We start from the raw sequence: 18272 nt of genomic DNA, 5'->3' as shown, positions 1-18272 counted from the left end.
TGATCCAAAAGTCGAAATAGTTACTATCCGAGACACTAAACGCATGAGAAGAAGAAACCATACCTGAATGTGCAAATGAACACATACCCGATGGTTTCTCCAAGGAGTTGAGAAGTGATCTTAGCCATTCAATGTCTTCTTTGTTGATCTCCTTGCTATTAGAATTCTCTTGAGCATCCGAGCCATCACTGCCGGTTCGTGCCAGATTAGCATGTAACTTTTGTTGCCAATTCTGTTGCCAGTTTCTTCATCCTCCCCAATTTCTACCAGAAAAGTTTTGTGGTCTCTCATGAAGTGTCACCATCACAGACTGATTGGTGGCTCCTGAATCTTCTGACATCGTGAATTTAGCAAAGATCACAAGGAAAAAATAAAGGGAGGGTAAAAACAGATGCACAACGAACAAGATGGCAAAAAAGAAAAAAATCGATTCTCAGGATATGAACCTAAGGCTCTGATACCATGTAGTAAACTGAATTTATTGAGAATTCTTGCATATCTATTACAAATGCCCTAATAGGGTATTTATAGACCAACTATCCTATTACAAGAATATTCTAGAAAACTATCTTATTGTAGAAGATTACAAGAATATTCTAGAAACTATCCTATTGTAGAAGATTATAAGAATATACAAGAATATTCTAGAAACTATCCTATTGTAGAAGATTATAAGAATATACAAGAACATTCTAGAAAGTTAAGAAAAACAAAAAATAATCAAGAATGTCCTATTTTCCTAAAATAAGCCTTGGAGATTTTTCAGCATATTTAAAAAATAAAAAAAAAGGTAATTGGATTTCCAAGATCCAATCCCTATCCTAATGTGCTTTATGACTGGCTACCAGATTGCCTAGTTCCTATAAGCAAGACCCGAGGAAGGCCAAGATAAGAAGTTGGGAATGAGTCCTCTTGACACCCAAGGTTAGTTGCAAGCAAATAAATATTTGTAGTGACCCAACATCGAAAATTTTGCGAAGATTTATCACTAGACCTGACATTGCCTTAAAACACCCTAGTAACCCTCTCAGAATTCTTACCTGTTCCATAGAATCGTTCAAGAATACCAGCATATCAATCGCAAATAGAATGTGAAAAATCATGGGTCCCTCTGAATGCACTTTAAACCCTGATATTGCCCCAATTCTAACAACTCTACTTAGCATGCGACTCATAGCTTCAACCACAATCAAGAATGAAAAAAGGTTTAAAGGTGTTGCCTTGTCTTAACCCTCTCAAATTCATAAAAATCCAATTGCGCTCTCATTGACAAGGATAGAGAAATGCATCGAGGACACATACGACTTGAAGATAAGTCAAACATTCCCAACTCATGTAATTAGAAGCGTTTTTTTTTTTTATATCAATCTTGCAAAACCACTCTAGGGACCCTTGACTTAAATCTAGAGTCAACACATTCATTAACAATGAAAACTTCGCCAAAGATCTGGTGCCCATTTACAGATGCTCCTTGCTCGAGACCAATAATGTTAACCATAACTTCTTCTAATCTTGTCACGGTCTTGTTGGTGCACCACTAGCTGGACGTGGAAAGGGCTGCGGAGACCGAGGGGTCAAAATTGAGTCGTCACGTGGCAAGGTTGAATGGTAGGGAGGAGTACGATTAGTCCCACATTGGACTAGAGAACGTTTAGATCCTAGTCTATAAAGACAAACCAGATCCTACATACACATTTTAAAACTGTGCGGGCTTTGGCCCAAATCGGATAATATTTTACTATTGTGGGCCTAGGGCATTACAAATGGTATCAAAGTCAAGGACGGCTCTTCCTGTTTGATGGGGAGATTTTTACGGTTTTGTTGTTGCACCACTAGCTGGACATGGAAAGGGTTGCAAAAATCGAGGGGTTGAAATGTGCCGTCATGTGGCAAGGTTGAATGGTAGGGAGGAGTGGGATTAGTCCCACATTGGGCAGGAGAATGTTCAAATCCTGATCTATAAGGACAAACTAGACCCTTCATAGTATAAAGCTTTTTAAAGCTGTACGGGCTTCCACTCAAAGCGGACAATATTATATTTTTGTGGGCTTGGGACAAATGATCCTTCAAATGCCTTGTAAATTGAATCAATTAGGCTAATTGGTTTTAGATTGAGGATATCTTTAGCACCCATTCTCTAAAAACCCATTCCCTTGGAAGTCCTTGAAAACGAACATTAAATAATCAACAACAACGTGTCGTCAAGGTTAATTGGCATCCCTGGGATTATTGCTTTCCATGATCCTAAACTCTTTTATACCATTTTTATTACTTGGTCCTTCTAGTTCCCCTGATTCACACTTGTAAGATATCGTCTGCTTTGTGTTTTACCCTGCACGGTTTTAAAACATGTCTTACAAGGGTCAAGCTCTCCCTTGCAGCCCGGGTCTACCCAGCCGATGTGGGACTAAACTCACATAAAATGTTCCAAGATGTGCCTTTGATTCATTTTATGGTGTGACAGGGTCCTAATCAATTTGGTTGTCCTTGTTTTCTTCAGATTTTAGCAAAAGGATGTATTTTCTATTTTGTGGAACATTCTTTCCTTTATAAACCTGTAATAAATGTTTTTTGGCTCTTGATATAGGGGCTTCTTGCTTACTTAATCATGTTCTATTTTGAGTCTCCAAAACTTTGTGCATATTGTATCTGTTTATCCAATTTCATTCCTTACTTAAGTTGATTGTGTTTGCTGCATCTTGTTTAATACTGACAACAATCATTACTATTTGAACAGGTGAATATTTTTAAGGGTAGGAATATGAATATGGTTTAGTGAGCATTTTGCCCATCATGAGTAATGGGGTTGATTGCTTCCCACCATTAGTATTCATGAGAATGTGCTGTATGTTGGTTGCAGATGCTGGTAAGTCCACCACTGGAGGGCAGATACTTTTCCTCAGTGGTCAGGTTGATGATCGAACAATTCAGAAATATGAGAAAGAAGCGAAGGATAAGAGTCGAGAAAGTTGGTGAGATCATGTTTCAGTTCCCAATTTTTTGGATGCTAACTGGGGTGGTGTGTGACAGTTGTTTCATTCTTTGTTTCCTATATTCCATAAGATGCACACCTACACTCTAAGTTACCATAGTATGAGCTACTTTCAGAATTATCTTTTTCTTCAGATCTTTCCTATTTATTATGAGATTGTCTTCTGAATACAAAGATTGGACATCTGCAGAGTACTTTATTAGCTCACCAGTTAGTTGGATTTCTTAATGAAAAACACCTCAAACTCTTGAGCATCGCTCATTTTATAGTGACCGATTAGTAAAAGGCTTCCCAGATCACATAAGTGAAAGGGCAAAGCTGGTTATCCATCGTGGAACTTTAAAAAAAAATGCTTTCATTGGAGGGTTGCAACCTACTTGGAGCTGTTCTCTTTATGAATCGATTTGATAATGTTTGGTGTGTTAATGGAAAAAGATTAGAGAGTCCTTGTAGAGCTTTAGAACTGGATGATAGTCTAATAGAAGTATGGAAATTCATGGGAAGTTTTAGATTGTTCTAGCAAACTAAACTATTCAATAATATTCTTAAGACTAAAAGATGTCATATGAATGGAGAAAAATACTGTAGTTATTGTAGATAAGAATAAATGAGAGCAAGAGAGTTGTACCAATTGTCGAGGTATTAAACTTATTAGGCACACTATGAATCTATGGGAAAAGTTGATCAAACAAAGGTTACGATAAAATGTGAATAAATCAGAGAACCAATTTGGCTTTATGCTAGATAAATCAACCATTTTGACAATCTTTCTACTTAAAATAAGAATAAATGAGAGAAAGAGACCTATACCAATTGTCGAGGTATTAAACTTATTAAGCACACTATGAAACTATGGGAAGAGGTGATCTAACAAAGGTTAAGATAAAAAAGTGAATTAATTGGAGAACCAAGTTGGCTTTATGCTGGATATATCAACCATTTTGACAATCTTGATAGAAAAGTAAAGAGAAAAGAAGAATCTTCATATGATTTTTATTGACCTAGAGAAAACATATTAAAAAAAAAAAAAAAACCTTGAGCGATAATTTGGTGGGTATTGGGAATGAAAGGAATCTTGAAGAGGTACATTGACATAATTATGGACTTGCATGAGAGGACTATGACTATTGTGTAGGGCCACAACTTGGGCGGGCAAACTGAACCTGACCTTTGGTCAGGTCTGGGCACAATTAGCTTGGGTTCGGGTCAGTTTTGGCAATTGTTTTTTGACCGAATCAAATTGGGTTGAGTTTGGGCATAAGTATTAGGTTGCTTGATTTACTCGAACCCGGATCCGACTCGAATCATGAGGCATCAAACCATATTCAACCCATTCTTTTTATTTGGGTCATCTACTCCAAGGAGCCAAACCCACTAAATTCGGATTCTGGATCACCTGGATTTCAGATAAAATCTAACCCATTTTATGCCCTAATGTATTGCTTTTCTTTAAGTGAGCTTCGACCCATTCTTTCCAACATTGGTCTTAGATGGCTTAACTATTATACGCTACACCCAAAGGTGACCAAGAAAAGGGGTGGGATAGGATCCAAAATTACAAACTAATCTTGACCAATAAGTTAATTTGAGAAGCATCCCCACAACAAACGCCTTTCTCTTTTGATGATTGACAACTAGGCTAGACACCACCTTAAAGCAAACCATCTCTCAAAAATTTCAACTGGGTTCCGGATGCATCCAAGAAATCAATGTATCATTTGCAAATTGGAGATGCAAAACCATTGGGCTCATTTGACCAATTTAAAAACAAGATAAATCATCATTAGATATTACCTTCGCCAATATCTTACCTATGACTTTCGAAACAATGTTGAAAAGGAAAGGTGATAGAAGGTCCCTTAGACCATGATAGCTCTGAAGGAACCCAACAATACTTCCATTTACGATAATAAAGAACGAGGGTGATGAGACACATTTTATAATCCATCCTATTCATTTTTGTTGAAATCCATCATTCCAAGGAGATGGCATAAGAGCTTCCAATTGACATGATCATAGGCCTTTTTAAAAACCACTCTAGGTCCTCCAAACTTTATTCTTGAATCAATACATTCATTGGCTATTAAACCTCCATTCAAAATCTCTCTCCCTTTGATAAAAGCACCTTGTGAAGTCCCAATAATATCTGACATAACTATCTTGATCCTAGAAAACCTTGAAAAAATCCATTGAAAAACCATTTCGTCCTATTCAAAAACTTTATGGTTTGAAACACCTCTTCCTCAAAATGGCATTTCTAGACAATTCAATTGTTTCACGGAAATTCCTCCCAAAACCAATTGATCCAGATATGAGCTCACTTTCAGTTGTAGGAGACATGGCTGTGGTCTTAATTGAATGGAGTATATGATTCATTTAGCCTACCCTACCCCAAATCTTTGGGATAAGGATTTAATTATGTTGTTGTTGATAATCTTGAATTTTAGATTAAGATATTTTAACCTACCAAATGTATTGCAACTATCTTGTGAGATGAGCAGTTATTAGTTTCTTTTTTACCCCCTGATTATGAGTTCAACATTACCATCATCTTGGCATGGGCTGCTTAGTTCAACATCCATTCTATCAGTTCTTTTAATTTTGGTCGACCATGGGTTCGTAGTACAAAATTATTCATTGTGCTCATCTTATTGATTGCTTTCATGTGCTAGGTACATGGCATACATCATGGACACAAATGAGGAGGAGCGTGTAAAGGTACAAGGTTGTTTTGTTTTGCAATGCAGTTCTTATAACATCCTTTCTAGAAAACTGATAAAAAAGCACCCTTCTCTTTAAATTATGCACAATACACGAGTCTGCTGATGATATGCTAGTGGTTATTACTAACTGCTTTGTAGTGTGCACGGATAGCATGTATGAGTTTATCCGTGACAACCAGCTTATTGAACATTGTGTTTACTCATTTAATTCTTGTGTGGAAAATAAAATATATATATATTTCTTTTTCTGCTTGTTGCTTATTTCAGGGAAAGACTGTGGAGGTTGGTAGAGCACATTTTGAGACGGAGAACTCAAGATTCACGATTTTGGATGCTCCGGTAACCTTTACTCCTTGCCTAATGATCATCTAGATTTTCCAACTCCTGGTTTAGTTGTCAAAGATGTTTGTAGTTTTGATTTTTGCAGGTATTTTGCTTGCCTTGGATGTGGCATATTTCTGTTAGTGTGGAAAAATAGTAAATAACTGCAGAAACTATGGAAACATTGTGGAAATTATGATAAAATTTGAAATTTTAGGTTTTGGTAAACAAAGATGAGAACACCCTCAACTCGTTATTATTATTGCAATGACCAGTCATCTACATTAAGAAGTAAGACTTAAAACATTTAAGTATTCATAATAAGCAAAAAGCCCTTAGAATCTGAAGAGGCCATAATCACAGGAACTATTGACACAATGGTTCTGCTATTTTTCTAACTTCTAAGTTTTAACTAAATTTTTTTCCTCATCCTCATCCCCAACCTCAAAGCCTTATCCCAAAGATTTGGGATACACTAAATGTATCCTGTCCCTCCATCCCACTCTGTTCAGAGCTGCATCTTGTTTAACTAATATTTTAATAATAAAAAATAGGTTATACTTGCAATTAACTCTGACTTTTTATCTATTTATTTGTATTTGCTACATAATGAATTCCCTATTAGATGTCTGATTTACTACTAATTTATTTATTCATTTTTGGCGATAAGGCTTCGATGATGATGACGAATGTTTCCCTTCAGTCCTTTTAAAAAGGAAGGTTTGTAGAATATTTTGTGGATATATGTCAAAATTTAATACTATGGTTATTAATTACTTTTCTGCTTGGTGAGCTAAGAAACTGTTGCTAATATGATTTTTTATCATAGGTTAGCCAAGAAATTGTTGAAGATCTGTTTAAACCTGTATTAGTAGCATAAAATCCACTTGAAGAGTTGCGATTGTATTCTGAGTTGCTAATCATAGGAAGGGAATGTATGGAGATTAGAGTGCATGAATTTAGTATATTGACAATTAATCCTTTTTAAGCATCGATTCACTTGTTGGTGCATGTTCCTTGTTTTATAGTCATATATATATATATATATATATATATAGATATTTTATTTATTTATTTATTTAAAAACTGCCTCCCCCCCTTCATGCCAATGCTGATACGTGCCTGTGTATGTGGGTTAGTTGTACATATGTGGGAGTAGTTATAGGAAGTGGGTCTGTTCTGTTTTAGCCATGTTCTTTCTGTTCTGTTTTAGGCATGTTCTTAGTGATTGAATTAGGTAGTTATCCTAGAGGAGTCTTGCTCCTATCATGGGGTAGTAGTGGTAGTAGTTGTTGGAGTCAGTTATGTTATGTGTTAGTTTCAGCAAGTCACAAGGAGCAGCTGTGTAAAGCATAGCATTTATCAATGAAAAGGCTAAGTATTAACTCCTTCCAAAATTCTGTCTTAGGAGGTGGCTATCCTCGAAATAGTTGATTGATTATAGATTTCTGAATTCTAAGAAGAAATCACGTATCAGTGGTATCAGAGTGGACGAACTTTGGCTGGCTGACGTAACCAGGTTCTCTAAGTTGGATGAATCAATTGGACAGTTAAAGGCAACATTAGAGGCACAAGGATGGATTCTTGCAACCTTACAAGAAGATTCAAAGGTGCAGAGACAACTTCTAAATGAAATGATATAAAGGTTCGCTTCTTTGGACTCCAAGTATGAACATTTTTCAAAGGAACTGAGCAAGGAGAAAGGGGAGCAGTCTGGAGAACAATCAGTGAATTAATCTATCTGCCTCATGTTGAGCATGAAAGAGCAAACCATACGCGCACTGTTCATTTGGACTTTCCTTGGTTTGACGGAATAGATCCAATGGGGTGGGTCTATAGAGCTGAACAATTTTTTCTACATCACCAAGCTCCAGATAAACAAAGATTGCTCATAGCCTCTTTTCACATGGAGGGGAGGGCATTACAGTGGTTTCGATGGATGGAAAAATCAGATGCTATCACTAGTTGGGATGCGTTTACATAGGCGTTGGCAGTGAGATTTGGCCCGACCAAATATGAAGATCCCACAGCCTTACTAAGTGGCAGCAGACTACCACTGTGGAGCACTATCAAATGCAATTTGAAGAGCTCGCCAACCGGACGGAGGGCCTAAATGAAGCGTTTATGATAAGTTGCTTCATTGTGGGTTTGAGGGAAGAGATCCATCTAAGCATCCAAATGCTAAGGCCACTAACTCTCTCTGCTGCCACTGGATTGGGGCACGCCTGCAAGAAGAAAAGATTGTAGTTCGTAGAAAACAAAGCCGTCCAGAGAGTAGCAGAAGTGCATCCTTCACCTATGGGGGATCAAGTAAGCCACAAATCCCTCCAATTAAAAGGCTTACTCATGCAGAGATGAGGGAACGACGAGATAAGGGACTTTGTTGCAATTGTGATGAAAAATTCAGTCCCTGACACAAATGTAAGATGCAAAGACTATTTAATGGATGGAGCATGGCCTGGGGAAGATGATGACGGAGAAAAAGATGCTGCAGACTTGGAAGAATATGGAACAAAAGAAGATGATGATGCTCCTCCACCTAAAATTTCTTTGCATGCAATTGCCAGCACATTAACACCCCAAACAATGAAGGTGAGAGGACGGACCGGCGATGGTGCTAATCGATTTTGGTAGCACTCATAATTTTCTTGATCATCACTTTTGGCCAAGAAAATTGGGTTACCCATTCACGAAGGTTGAGGATTCGAGGTAATGGTTGCAAATGACGACAAGTTACCTTGCAATGGGAAATGCTCAGCTGTGAGCATGGTGTTACAAGGAGTTCCTATTGTTACCGAATTTTTCTTATTACCCCTTGGAGGATGTGATGCTGTATTGGGGGCTTATTGGCTTTGAACTCTTGGGCGTATTGTTTAGGACTTTGCCACCTTGAAGATGGAATTCAAGTTGAAGGGGCAGGACTATCACTTTAAAGGAGAGTCTAACCATGGAGTCGAAGCTGTGGATGGCCAAAATATTAAGAAGGCTTGTAATTCTAGAAGGATTTCTTCAACGAGCCTAATGGCTTGCCCCCTCAAAGATCACATGATCACAAGATTCTTTTGTTGGATGAAACTCGACAAGTTACTGTCCGACCCTATCGATATCCTTATTATCAAAAGGGGGAGATCGAAAAAATCATGCAAGAAATGTTTACGGTGCTTTACTGTGTTACCGAGCAGGGCCTTTGTGTTTTTCACTCAAAAAATCATTTTAAAAATTTCAGGAAAATGAAAATTGCAAAAATGAGGTACAGCTAAAGTTTGGTATAATTCAGATTTGGCCTTAAAAAAATTAGCACATATATACAATTAATGTATGATATTATGTCTTTCAACTGGTAGACAGATTCTGAGTGCTCATTTATTATTTTGCATAGTTTATTATGTTCATGAGCCCATATCAATTGATGAACATAATAGGTATTCATAAATTATAGCATTGTGAACACAAAAAGAGGAATGCATATTTCTCAGCCAGCATCTTGAGTTATTGGCCTGCTTTAATACATAGTAATGCGTAAAAAAACTACGCATCGAGAAATATAAAATCTCTCTCTATTCTTTTCCCTGTTCTTGCCTACAATTTGGAGAATTGAGTAGCTGACGTGGACATTTTAGGCTTTGTTCTTGGTGAAGTATTACTGTCATTGTGAGGATGGCATTTTCCTTAGGTCTAGATGGTTGGCTGTATGGTGTAAGATTTCATTTTTTTTTTGAATGTTTTGGCCAAGACATTCTGGAATAAGAACATTTTGAAACGAAACACTCATAGAATAAAATTTCTCGGAGGATTCTTTCAGAATGTTTTTGTCCATCGACATTCTAGGTCTGTTCTACTTTAGGAGGAGTGGGGGGAAAGCTAGTTAAGTGAAGAAGGAAAAAAAAATTCAGATCTAGGTTTGGAAGGGTTTTGGCTGAAAGTTGGAAATTAGGGCTTCGGTTTTAGGGAAAATCATGGATAAATCAAAGGCTTCTTGATGGAAGATAGATGATACAATTAGCGTATGGGGTTGTTAAAAACAAGATTTAATAGGCTTAGGATTATCCATTTTATTCTAAACAGACCTGGAATTAGATATGGTTTATAGCAAGAATTTCTCAATCAAAACAATAACAATATGCAATAAAGGAAGAAGAAAATCAGGAATTAAGCTAGAATCACTCTAGTATCAACCTAGGGCTCATGCCTAGGGTTTTGAAGCTTCACACCTCAAGTAAACAAACTGCTGCTGCTGCAAGTGTTCTTTTTCTGGATTTCATTCAATTAAAACTAGATAATAAAACAAAACAAACTGTTTTTAAAGCACTCTAATTGGCCATCTCTGGAATGTCTAATCTGCTCTTAATTAAAACTCCTACATGGGTTTGTTGCTGGATTTTCTGTTTTTACAGAAAATTACAAAATGTATCCTTTTTAAAGACTCCTATGTGGGCTTTAGTTGCTGGATTTTCTGTAAAACAAACACTTACAAGACTTGTCTTATTTAAAATAAGAAGTTACTATCATGCTTTTCTTTTAACTAAGTCAATTAAAATTAAATAAGTCCACTTTCATATTCCTTCAGTATTGTTGTAGAGGTTAATCCCCATTAGATTATGACAAAAAGAAAGGAAACAATAGTAGTAGGGTTACTGATTGATCTCAACGTACCCCTGAACCCCTTACCAAAAGGCCTAATAGAAATAATAAAATATAATGATCTCTTGATAATAACTTTCAAAGTGGGCACATGTAGAATAATTGGAGAACTAGACCACTCCATCATAATGAAATTTTTTGGACTTTCGTTTAAATTGCAACATCAAAACTGGATAACTACTTAATGAAAATCTTTGAAATTTTTGATTAAGTGCAATATCAATAAACATTTTCTTCAAGCTATGAACCTTTCCCTAAGTGAAGGATTTACTTCCTACTTGGGCGGGGTAAAAGTGATTGATAATCGTGGATTTCTATATTTTGTGAGCATCCTTTCTCTCCCTTCTAGATTCTTGGAATTGCAAATTCAACATAGTTACAGATAATTTAGCAAATATATGGGTTCGTATTTGGTTTGGAAATGTCATACAAGGATCACTTGTCGATTTAGTTTTTAGACGAAGTATGCCCTTAACTTGATATATGTAATTAGTGATAGCTAACACTTCCAAATTGCGTGTGACATGAATTGTGTGAGGAGGATAGTCCAAGGTGGTATTACTATGAAACCTTAAAAGCAATTGACAAATACTGATGGTAATTAGGCACCTAGAGAGGAATATTATTATGGGGACCAATGGATATGGGGAGCCTGATAAGTTAGATATTACACGATGGCTTACACCCATAAGGTTATTGTAACATTGCCACCTATTGATCGGCAGCACGATGTTGACTTGTCTTACTTGCCTCAGAGTGAAAGTGATTGGATGCACCAACCTTGTTAGGAACATATGGTGTGTTATGAGTTGATTTAGGACCTCTCTTTACTCTCTTGTATAAGTAGATGTTTTTTGAGTCACAAAGGAACATGTAAGATTGACCTTAATTTTTTCTATCTTTCCTCTAGTTCAATTCCTCAATTTTTCTGGTGCAATAAGGTCGATATGACTGACCTAGATAGTTTAATTGCCTAGACTCATAAAAATTGAAACTATTGAAAATTGAAGTGAAACAACGACACGAAATGCTGAAACATATAAGAAAAGGATTGCATATGTTTATGGAAAATTGGATAAACTTGCAACCTATTGGCAAATCCTCAACATATTGTCCATTGCCAATGTAAGCAAGGTATATAAGGACTTCATATACCCCTACTAAATGAATCATTTAAAAAGATTCTGAGGTCCAACTAAACTACTCGGGTCAACTGTATGGACCTTTTTGCACTAAACAATTTGAGAAACTATGCTTGAAGAATAAGATAAGATATGCGAGGTCAATCTTGCATGTCCTTTCATAACTCAGAATATCTAATTATACAAGAGAGTGGAAAGATCTTAAGTCAATTTATGACATATTATACATTATTAATAGGGTTGATGGGCCCAACCACTTTCACTCCGAGGTAGGTAGGCTAAGTCAACATGACTCTGTAGTTCAATAGATGACAATCTCTTCATATCATAGAAAACATTGTTAGTTTTATTTTGACAATGTTGGTGTAAAACGTCGCATGATATCGGGTGTCTTTTGCTCATTGGTTGCATGATGTCCCCTTTAGGTGCTTGGTTATCATCTATTTGTAAGTTACTTTTAAGGTTGCAAGGTAATGCCACCTTGGATCATCCACCTAACATGACTCTTGTCAACTCTTCTGGGAGCGTTGATCGTTACTCTACTAGTCCCTTGCATGTCGTAGGAGTGTTCTTATTCCCTTGGCAGCCATATCCAACTTAGCACCCGTTAGGTGGTTAAATTTATTTGAACCTTATACACCAAAGTTGAAAAGGGAAATACTCATATTCGGAGTCTATGAAGAACCCTATTGGCACCACTGCACCAGACCTATACGGTTGGAACTAGTGATGCCAATAGTTCTTTGAAGATTTTGCGTCTATGCAGTGCTCACATAGTGATCTTGCCGTCGTCAACTTTGTCTAGTTTAAGAGTAAGCTACCACATTGAATGGGGTGATTGATTCACCTATTGTCGAGTGAAGAGTAGCCCATAAGTGGCATAATCCAATATGACAATTGACGTGGCTCAACTTTCATCTATGTTACCCATCACCTGGCACATTGCAGCCTTGTGCATAGTTCACAGAGCTCATCATTTGGGGTTTGAACACATGGTGCTCGGTGCCCTGGCTTTAGTTATGTCAAGACAGCTAAGAGTTGAACGAGATGTCGTGTGATATCGTGTTGGTGTCTAGTAGCCGTACCTTGATTTGTGCATGCTGTCGCTATGTTATCATACCATTGAGTTTGGGAATTGGCAAACCTCTACAAATCATATCAGGTTGTACTGATCAATTATATTGTGTGGATCTGAATGTACCAATTTGGCGTGTCATAATGATTAATAAATCTGGGTACTTAACTATTTTGTTTCTGCGTTGATTTTTTTGTATGCGATTTCTAGGTTTACTTGTACTTGGATTTGGCATTGTTATAGAATGTATGAAAGGTTTTGAGGATGCATCACTAATCACTTTCAAATTTAGCTGCATTAAAGGTTTAAAATGCCATTTCTGAGGAATGTTTTTTGCAAGGAATAAAGTCAAAATGTTTTCCGAAACAAAATGAAACATTCCAAATCATTCAGAATTTTCTGAAACATTCATAAAAATCAACTTTTCAATGGTAAGCAATGTATTAGTACATGTTTTAGGTTATAAACCGACACTTGCAACTATTTTTTTAAAGTATTGAACATTTTTTTTCTGCATTAATACGCACTATAGACACTGATATCTTGTGAAACACATTAAGTTAGGCTGCATTAACCTATGTTTACTGTTTCAATGTTCAATAAACTATTAGCTACCTGTAGGCCATAAGGCGTCTGATTTTGATTAGAAGATTGTGGATTATTTTTTTCTGGACTTCATTTGAAAGTGACTTCTTAAAATATGCTTTTCTCTATATAAAACAATATTTGAAAGGACTGAAATATGTTTTTGCAAAGATTCTATTACTTGATAGATCTTGTTAATTTTTTCTAAATATTTCTTTTACTGATTTTGGTTTGTTTCAAAATGTTTCGGTTGAAACATTCCGACACATACTGATACAAACCAAAATATTCTGATACAAACTGCCACCAACCTAAACATTTAATGTAAAAAATGTTTCGTATCGGAATGTTCAAAAACTTCTATGGACCACCTGATATATTCCGATATGATACAATATTTCGAACCATGGTACTAAGTGCAATCAAAATTTGATGCTCAATTCTTTGACTTTCTAATTTTGATGCGTCTACTTGATTCTCCAGGGTCACAAGAGTTACGTCCCTAACATGATTAGTGGTGCATCTCAAGCTGATGTTGGGGTTCTGGTAAGCATATGGTTGGGGAGCTTATATTCCTGCATTTAATTCGTTTGAAACATCTGTGATTTGGTTTTGTATGATATTTAGGTAATATCTGCTCGTAAAGGTGAGTTTGAAACTGGATATGAGAGAGGTGGACAGACTCGTGAACATGTTCAACTGGCCAAAACCTTGGGTGTGTCGAAGTTGCTCGTTGTTGTCAACAAGATGGACGATCCCACTGTAAGATGGTCTAAGGAAAGGTGTGCTTTACATGATCTATTGCTTGTTCTGGAACTTTGGAGATTAATATAGAGATGGAAATGCACATGCAATTGTAAAACCTGATGCTTTTTACCAATTTATATATTTTTTTCCAGGTACAAAGAAATAGAAACGAAGATGGTACCATTCCTAAAATCTTCAGGTTACAATGTGAAGAAAGGTAATGCAGGTATCCTATCTTTGAGTTTACTTGCAGGGACATTATTCGTTAATATATCATGAGAGCACACTTTCAATAACAGAAGTCTTGGCTCTGGATAGTGTGGAATGGAGGAACATGTTTTATTTAGTTGACCCAAAATTCTTGGCATAAGGCTTTGATGATGATGATATCATGATAATTGTCTTTTGATACCTTATTTAAACTAATCAGTCAGGGTGAAGCATTGAGGATGCGTATGCTGATAGCATCCATATACTCGGCTTGATGGTTAACCCTATGTAGACCAAGGGGACAAGAGAGTCGAGAAGTTTAAATTCAATCTCTGTTTCCACAAAAACAAGGCTTTTCAGGATTGAAAGGGGTTTCAGGAGATGGGGTGGGAGAGGTGCAGCCTACTTGACGAGTCTACCAGTGGCTGTCCCAGACATGTCTTGTTTGTTTGCTTCCATAACAATTCCTGAGGCTCAACACCCAAATATCTGAGAATCCGAGGCATACTGAGTTTCTAAAATTGTTTTGCCAGTCACCTTTCCTATAACGGCATTACATCCTTTCTTTTCAGGGTGGGTAAAATAGAGGGCATGCAGTGGATGGACTGAGATATTAATGAGGAGCAGAGATTGGGATGATGAAGAAGATGGATTCAACCACACAATGTTGGTTGGCCCATGCTCATCCTTTGGAAAGAGGACGAGTGAGGTCTGTTTTTTGAGCTCTCAATAAGGCAAATCTGCCTGTCATCATTGCTTCTAGATGTAGAAGGAACATCTTACATCCTCTCTATTTTTCGATGAAGGATCCCTCTAGCCTTTAGCTAGAACAGAACTCTCTACCAAGGGCTTATCCTGAACAATCCGCACATTATATGGGAATTTTTTTTTTTTTTTTGGGGGGGGGGGGGCTGCATTTTGAGAGTGCGAAATTGAACTTCCAGTAAGAAATCACGTTTTCACAAGGATCATATTCTGATGGGACTTTCGTCTTTTTGTTGAACTTGGCCTTGTGACTGACTTAGTTCAGTGATGATACAATACTACAGCAAGATGCAATGACATATTCATTATATCTTATAATTATTTATTTCCTTCTGTGGTTTGTGGATATGTTCCTTACTGGACTGTCTATAATTAGATATTCTTCACTGAGTTTTTTTTGGTTTCATTTTAGCTTTAAAACTCTTTGCTAGCAATGAACTTCAAGTGGTCGACAATTAACAAATGCCCTAGATTAATGGTTGGGGTTGCAAAAGGACAAATTCTTTCTTGTCCAGATTGTGTAAAATTTACAACTGTTTTGTTTCTGTAGCATATACATTATTGGCTCATTATATGTTTAATTGTATTGTATGTAGCCAGTATTGTAGAATGGTTACTCATTGGTTATTTCTTATGGGCAACTTGCAGATGTTCAATTTCTCCCTATATCTGGTCTGGTTGGTACTAACATCAAAACTAGAGTGGAAAAGAGTATATGCCCATGGTGGAATGGTCCATGCCTCTTTGAAGCCCTGGATTCCACAGAAATTCCTCCACGAGATCCTAAAGGTCCATGCAGGTGTGTAGTACAATCTGAGTAGGTTTCTGGTGCACTGATAAGTGTGGAATGATGCATGTCCATGCGTTTTTGTTTATTTTGCATTGATACAAATATGTGTGTTAAGTTTGACACGGATATATTGTATGAGATGAGGTGAACTTTGAGTAACAATAACAACAAAGCCTATTCCATGATTCCACTGTCCGAAGCCAAATCTCAATCTTATCAATGAATGTTGCTGTCCTTGGTGAGTGATTGTGGAGATTTGGAGTGGAGGTTAACAGTTTGTGGATGAAGATGATTGATGGGGACATCAAAGCTTGAAGAGTAAATTTTAGTTTTTATTTAGATCTCTGTTTTAGAACTTTAATTTGATGTTTTTTGGGGCTTATTTTGATGTTTTATCAGCCCATGGTCTTAGTATAATATTTGGGGGTAGTTTAGTACCTTTAACTTGTCTTTTATTTAAGTTTATCAGGGTTAGAAAATTAGGAGAGAGAAAATTACCAAATTAGATTATTTATTTGGTATTTTAGTTAATTAAGATTCTTGGCATTATTTTCTTTATATATATAGATTGTATTAGGTTTTTTTTTAAAAACAAAAAATGATGAACAAAAGTAGAGTTTGAGCTTTAATCTTCCCAACAATGGGTGTGGTGTGAGGTCATTTTGGAGTGAGTACAAGATAACATTTTTTTTTTCTTTTAATCTTGTTTTTTGATTCTTGATTCTTGAAACCTACAAACCTTTCCCCTTTCTTTAACCCTTATCCACCCCAACCAAAATATCATAATTTACAAAACTTTGCGTTTTACATCTCAATAACCAATTAGGATTTTGAAACCCTTTTCCTATTGTCGCCCAAATCCTTAACCCAATTCCAAATCTCAAATCAGATCCCCTAATCACCCTTCTTTTCTTCCTTCCCCCTTTTGCTCTGCATCAGTTGTTGAGGCCAAGTTTGGGTGAAGGCTATAAGTTGGGAGAGCGGGTTGTGTTGTGCCCCTCGTGATTGTAGGCAATGGAAGGGGATTCTCAAGCATCTTTTGGCTCTTTGTAAGAGAGCTCGGTTTAAGATAGGGGATGGTTGTCGCATGAGTTTTAGGGAGGATGTTTGGTATGGGGACTCTACACTTATGAACCAATTTCCAAAGTTGTATGGGGTGTCTCTGAAGAAGGGTTTACCAATTGCTTCCTTTTTGAATGAGTATGAGGATATGTTGTTTTAGGATCTTGGCATTAGAAGGAACTTCAATGATTGAGAGGTCGAGGTGGTTGCTTCATTCCTAGAAAAGATGGGTTGAGGAGAGGTGGAGGATGGGAGAATTTGGGTGGGTGGGAAGGATTGGGCCTTCTCGGTTAGGTCCTTCTACATGTCAAAGGTGTGGCAGTGATGTCACACGTTCCCAACAACATTAATGTGGGGCCCTAGGGTTCCAGCAAGGGTTGCTTTCTTCACTTGTTGTGCATCTTTGGGAATGATTCTTACGATGGGCCAGATTATGAGACAGGAGTGGTGGGGCCTAATATTTGTCCTATGTGCATGTCGTGTGAGGAATCATCATGTATTGGTCCATTGCCCCCTTGCGAGTTGGATTTTGCAGCATTTGTTGGTTTATTTGGCTTCAAGGATTGCTTGTTGTGGTCTGTGCAAAATGTTTGTCAAGCTTGGGATGCGTGGGGCAACTCTTTTGCGGACTAAGAGTCCTGTGGAGTGTTTCTCCCTTCACTATCTGTTGGGGGATTTAGTAGTGTAAAAATCGTGTTTTTCAAGGATGGAGTGAGTTGCTTGAGGTTGTGATAGTATTGGTCTTAGTTTATTTTTGTTGGTGTAGGGTTTTAGGGAGTTCAAGGGGATTGTTTTTGAAGATTTTGGTGAGATCAGATTTGTTGTATTTTGTCTTCTTAGTTTTGGTTTGTTTGTTTGTATTATTTCCTTTTAGCCGTTCAGCTTGACTGCTTTAGTGAAATGATCTTTGCTTAAAAAATGAAGTCTTATTTGGGACCCCTATCTTCCAAGCAACTCGGACTTAAATGTGCATTTTGCCTAGCCGAGGCTTGGGGTCATCTGCCATGAGTGCCCATCTGATTAATGTTGTCAGGAACTCAAAACAGTTCCTTGACCTCGTCCAAGGTCTTTTTTCTGGAGGAGCCATTACTTAAAAATAACCCAAGTCTTAAACTACAATTAAATAGAGCTCAAGACCATAAAATAAAAAATAAAAAACAATACAAAAAGAGCATTGAGGAGATCAAACACCCCAAATTTCTTTTCGGAAGATATTCAT

At 37.0% G+C, this 18272-nt stretch overlaps 1 protein-coding gene across 1 annotated transcript in view; it reads left to right on the top strand.

Moving 5' to 3' along the window:
* Window positions 1–18272, top strand: part of LOC147401670 (uncharacterized) — a 56212-nt gene that overhangs the window by 24333 nt on the left and 13607 nt on the right. The window contains exons 6-12 of the mRNA XM_086443032.1: window positions 2861–2972; window positions 5665–5710; window positions 5983–6054; window positions 13963–14025; window positions 14107–14261; window positions 14379–14443; window positions 15850–16000. Coding sequence (XP_086299158.1) covers window positions 2861–2972; window positions 5665–5710; window positions 5983–6054; window positions 13963–14025; window positions 14107–14261; window positions 14379–14443; window positions 15850–16000 — 664 coding nt within the window. The remainder of the gene's footprint in view (window positions 1–2860; window positions 2973–5664; window positions 5711–5982; window positions 6055–13962; window positions 14026–14106; window positions 14262–14378; window positions 14444–15849; window positions 16001–18272) is intronic.

This window comes from Akebia trifoliata, chromosome 5, assembly GCF_017979445.1.
Source record: "Akebia trifoliata isolate Shusen 1 chromosome 5, ASM1797944v1, whole genome shotgun sequence".
Taxonomy (NCBI): domain Eukaryota; kingdom Viridiplantae; phylum Streptophyta; class Magnoliopsida; order Ranunculales; family Lardizabalaceae; genus Akebia; species Akebia trifoliata.
The sequence above is the reverse complement of the archived record's forward strand: the minus strand, read 5'-3'. Positions and strand labels throughout refer to the sequence as shown.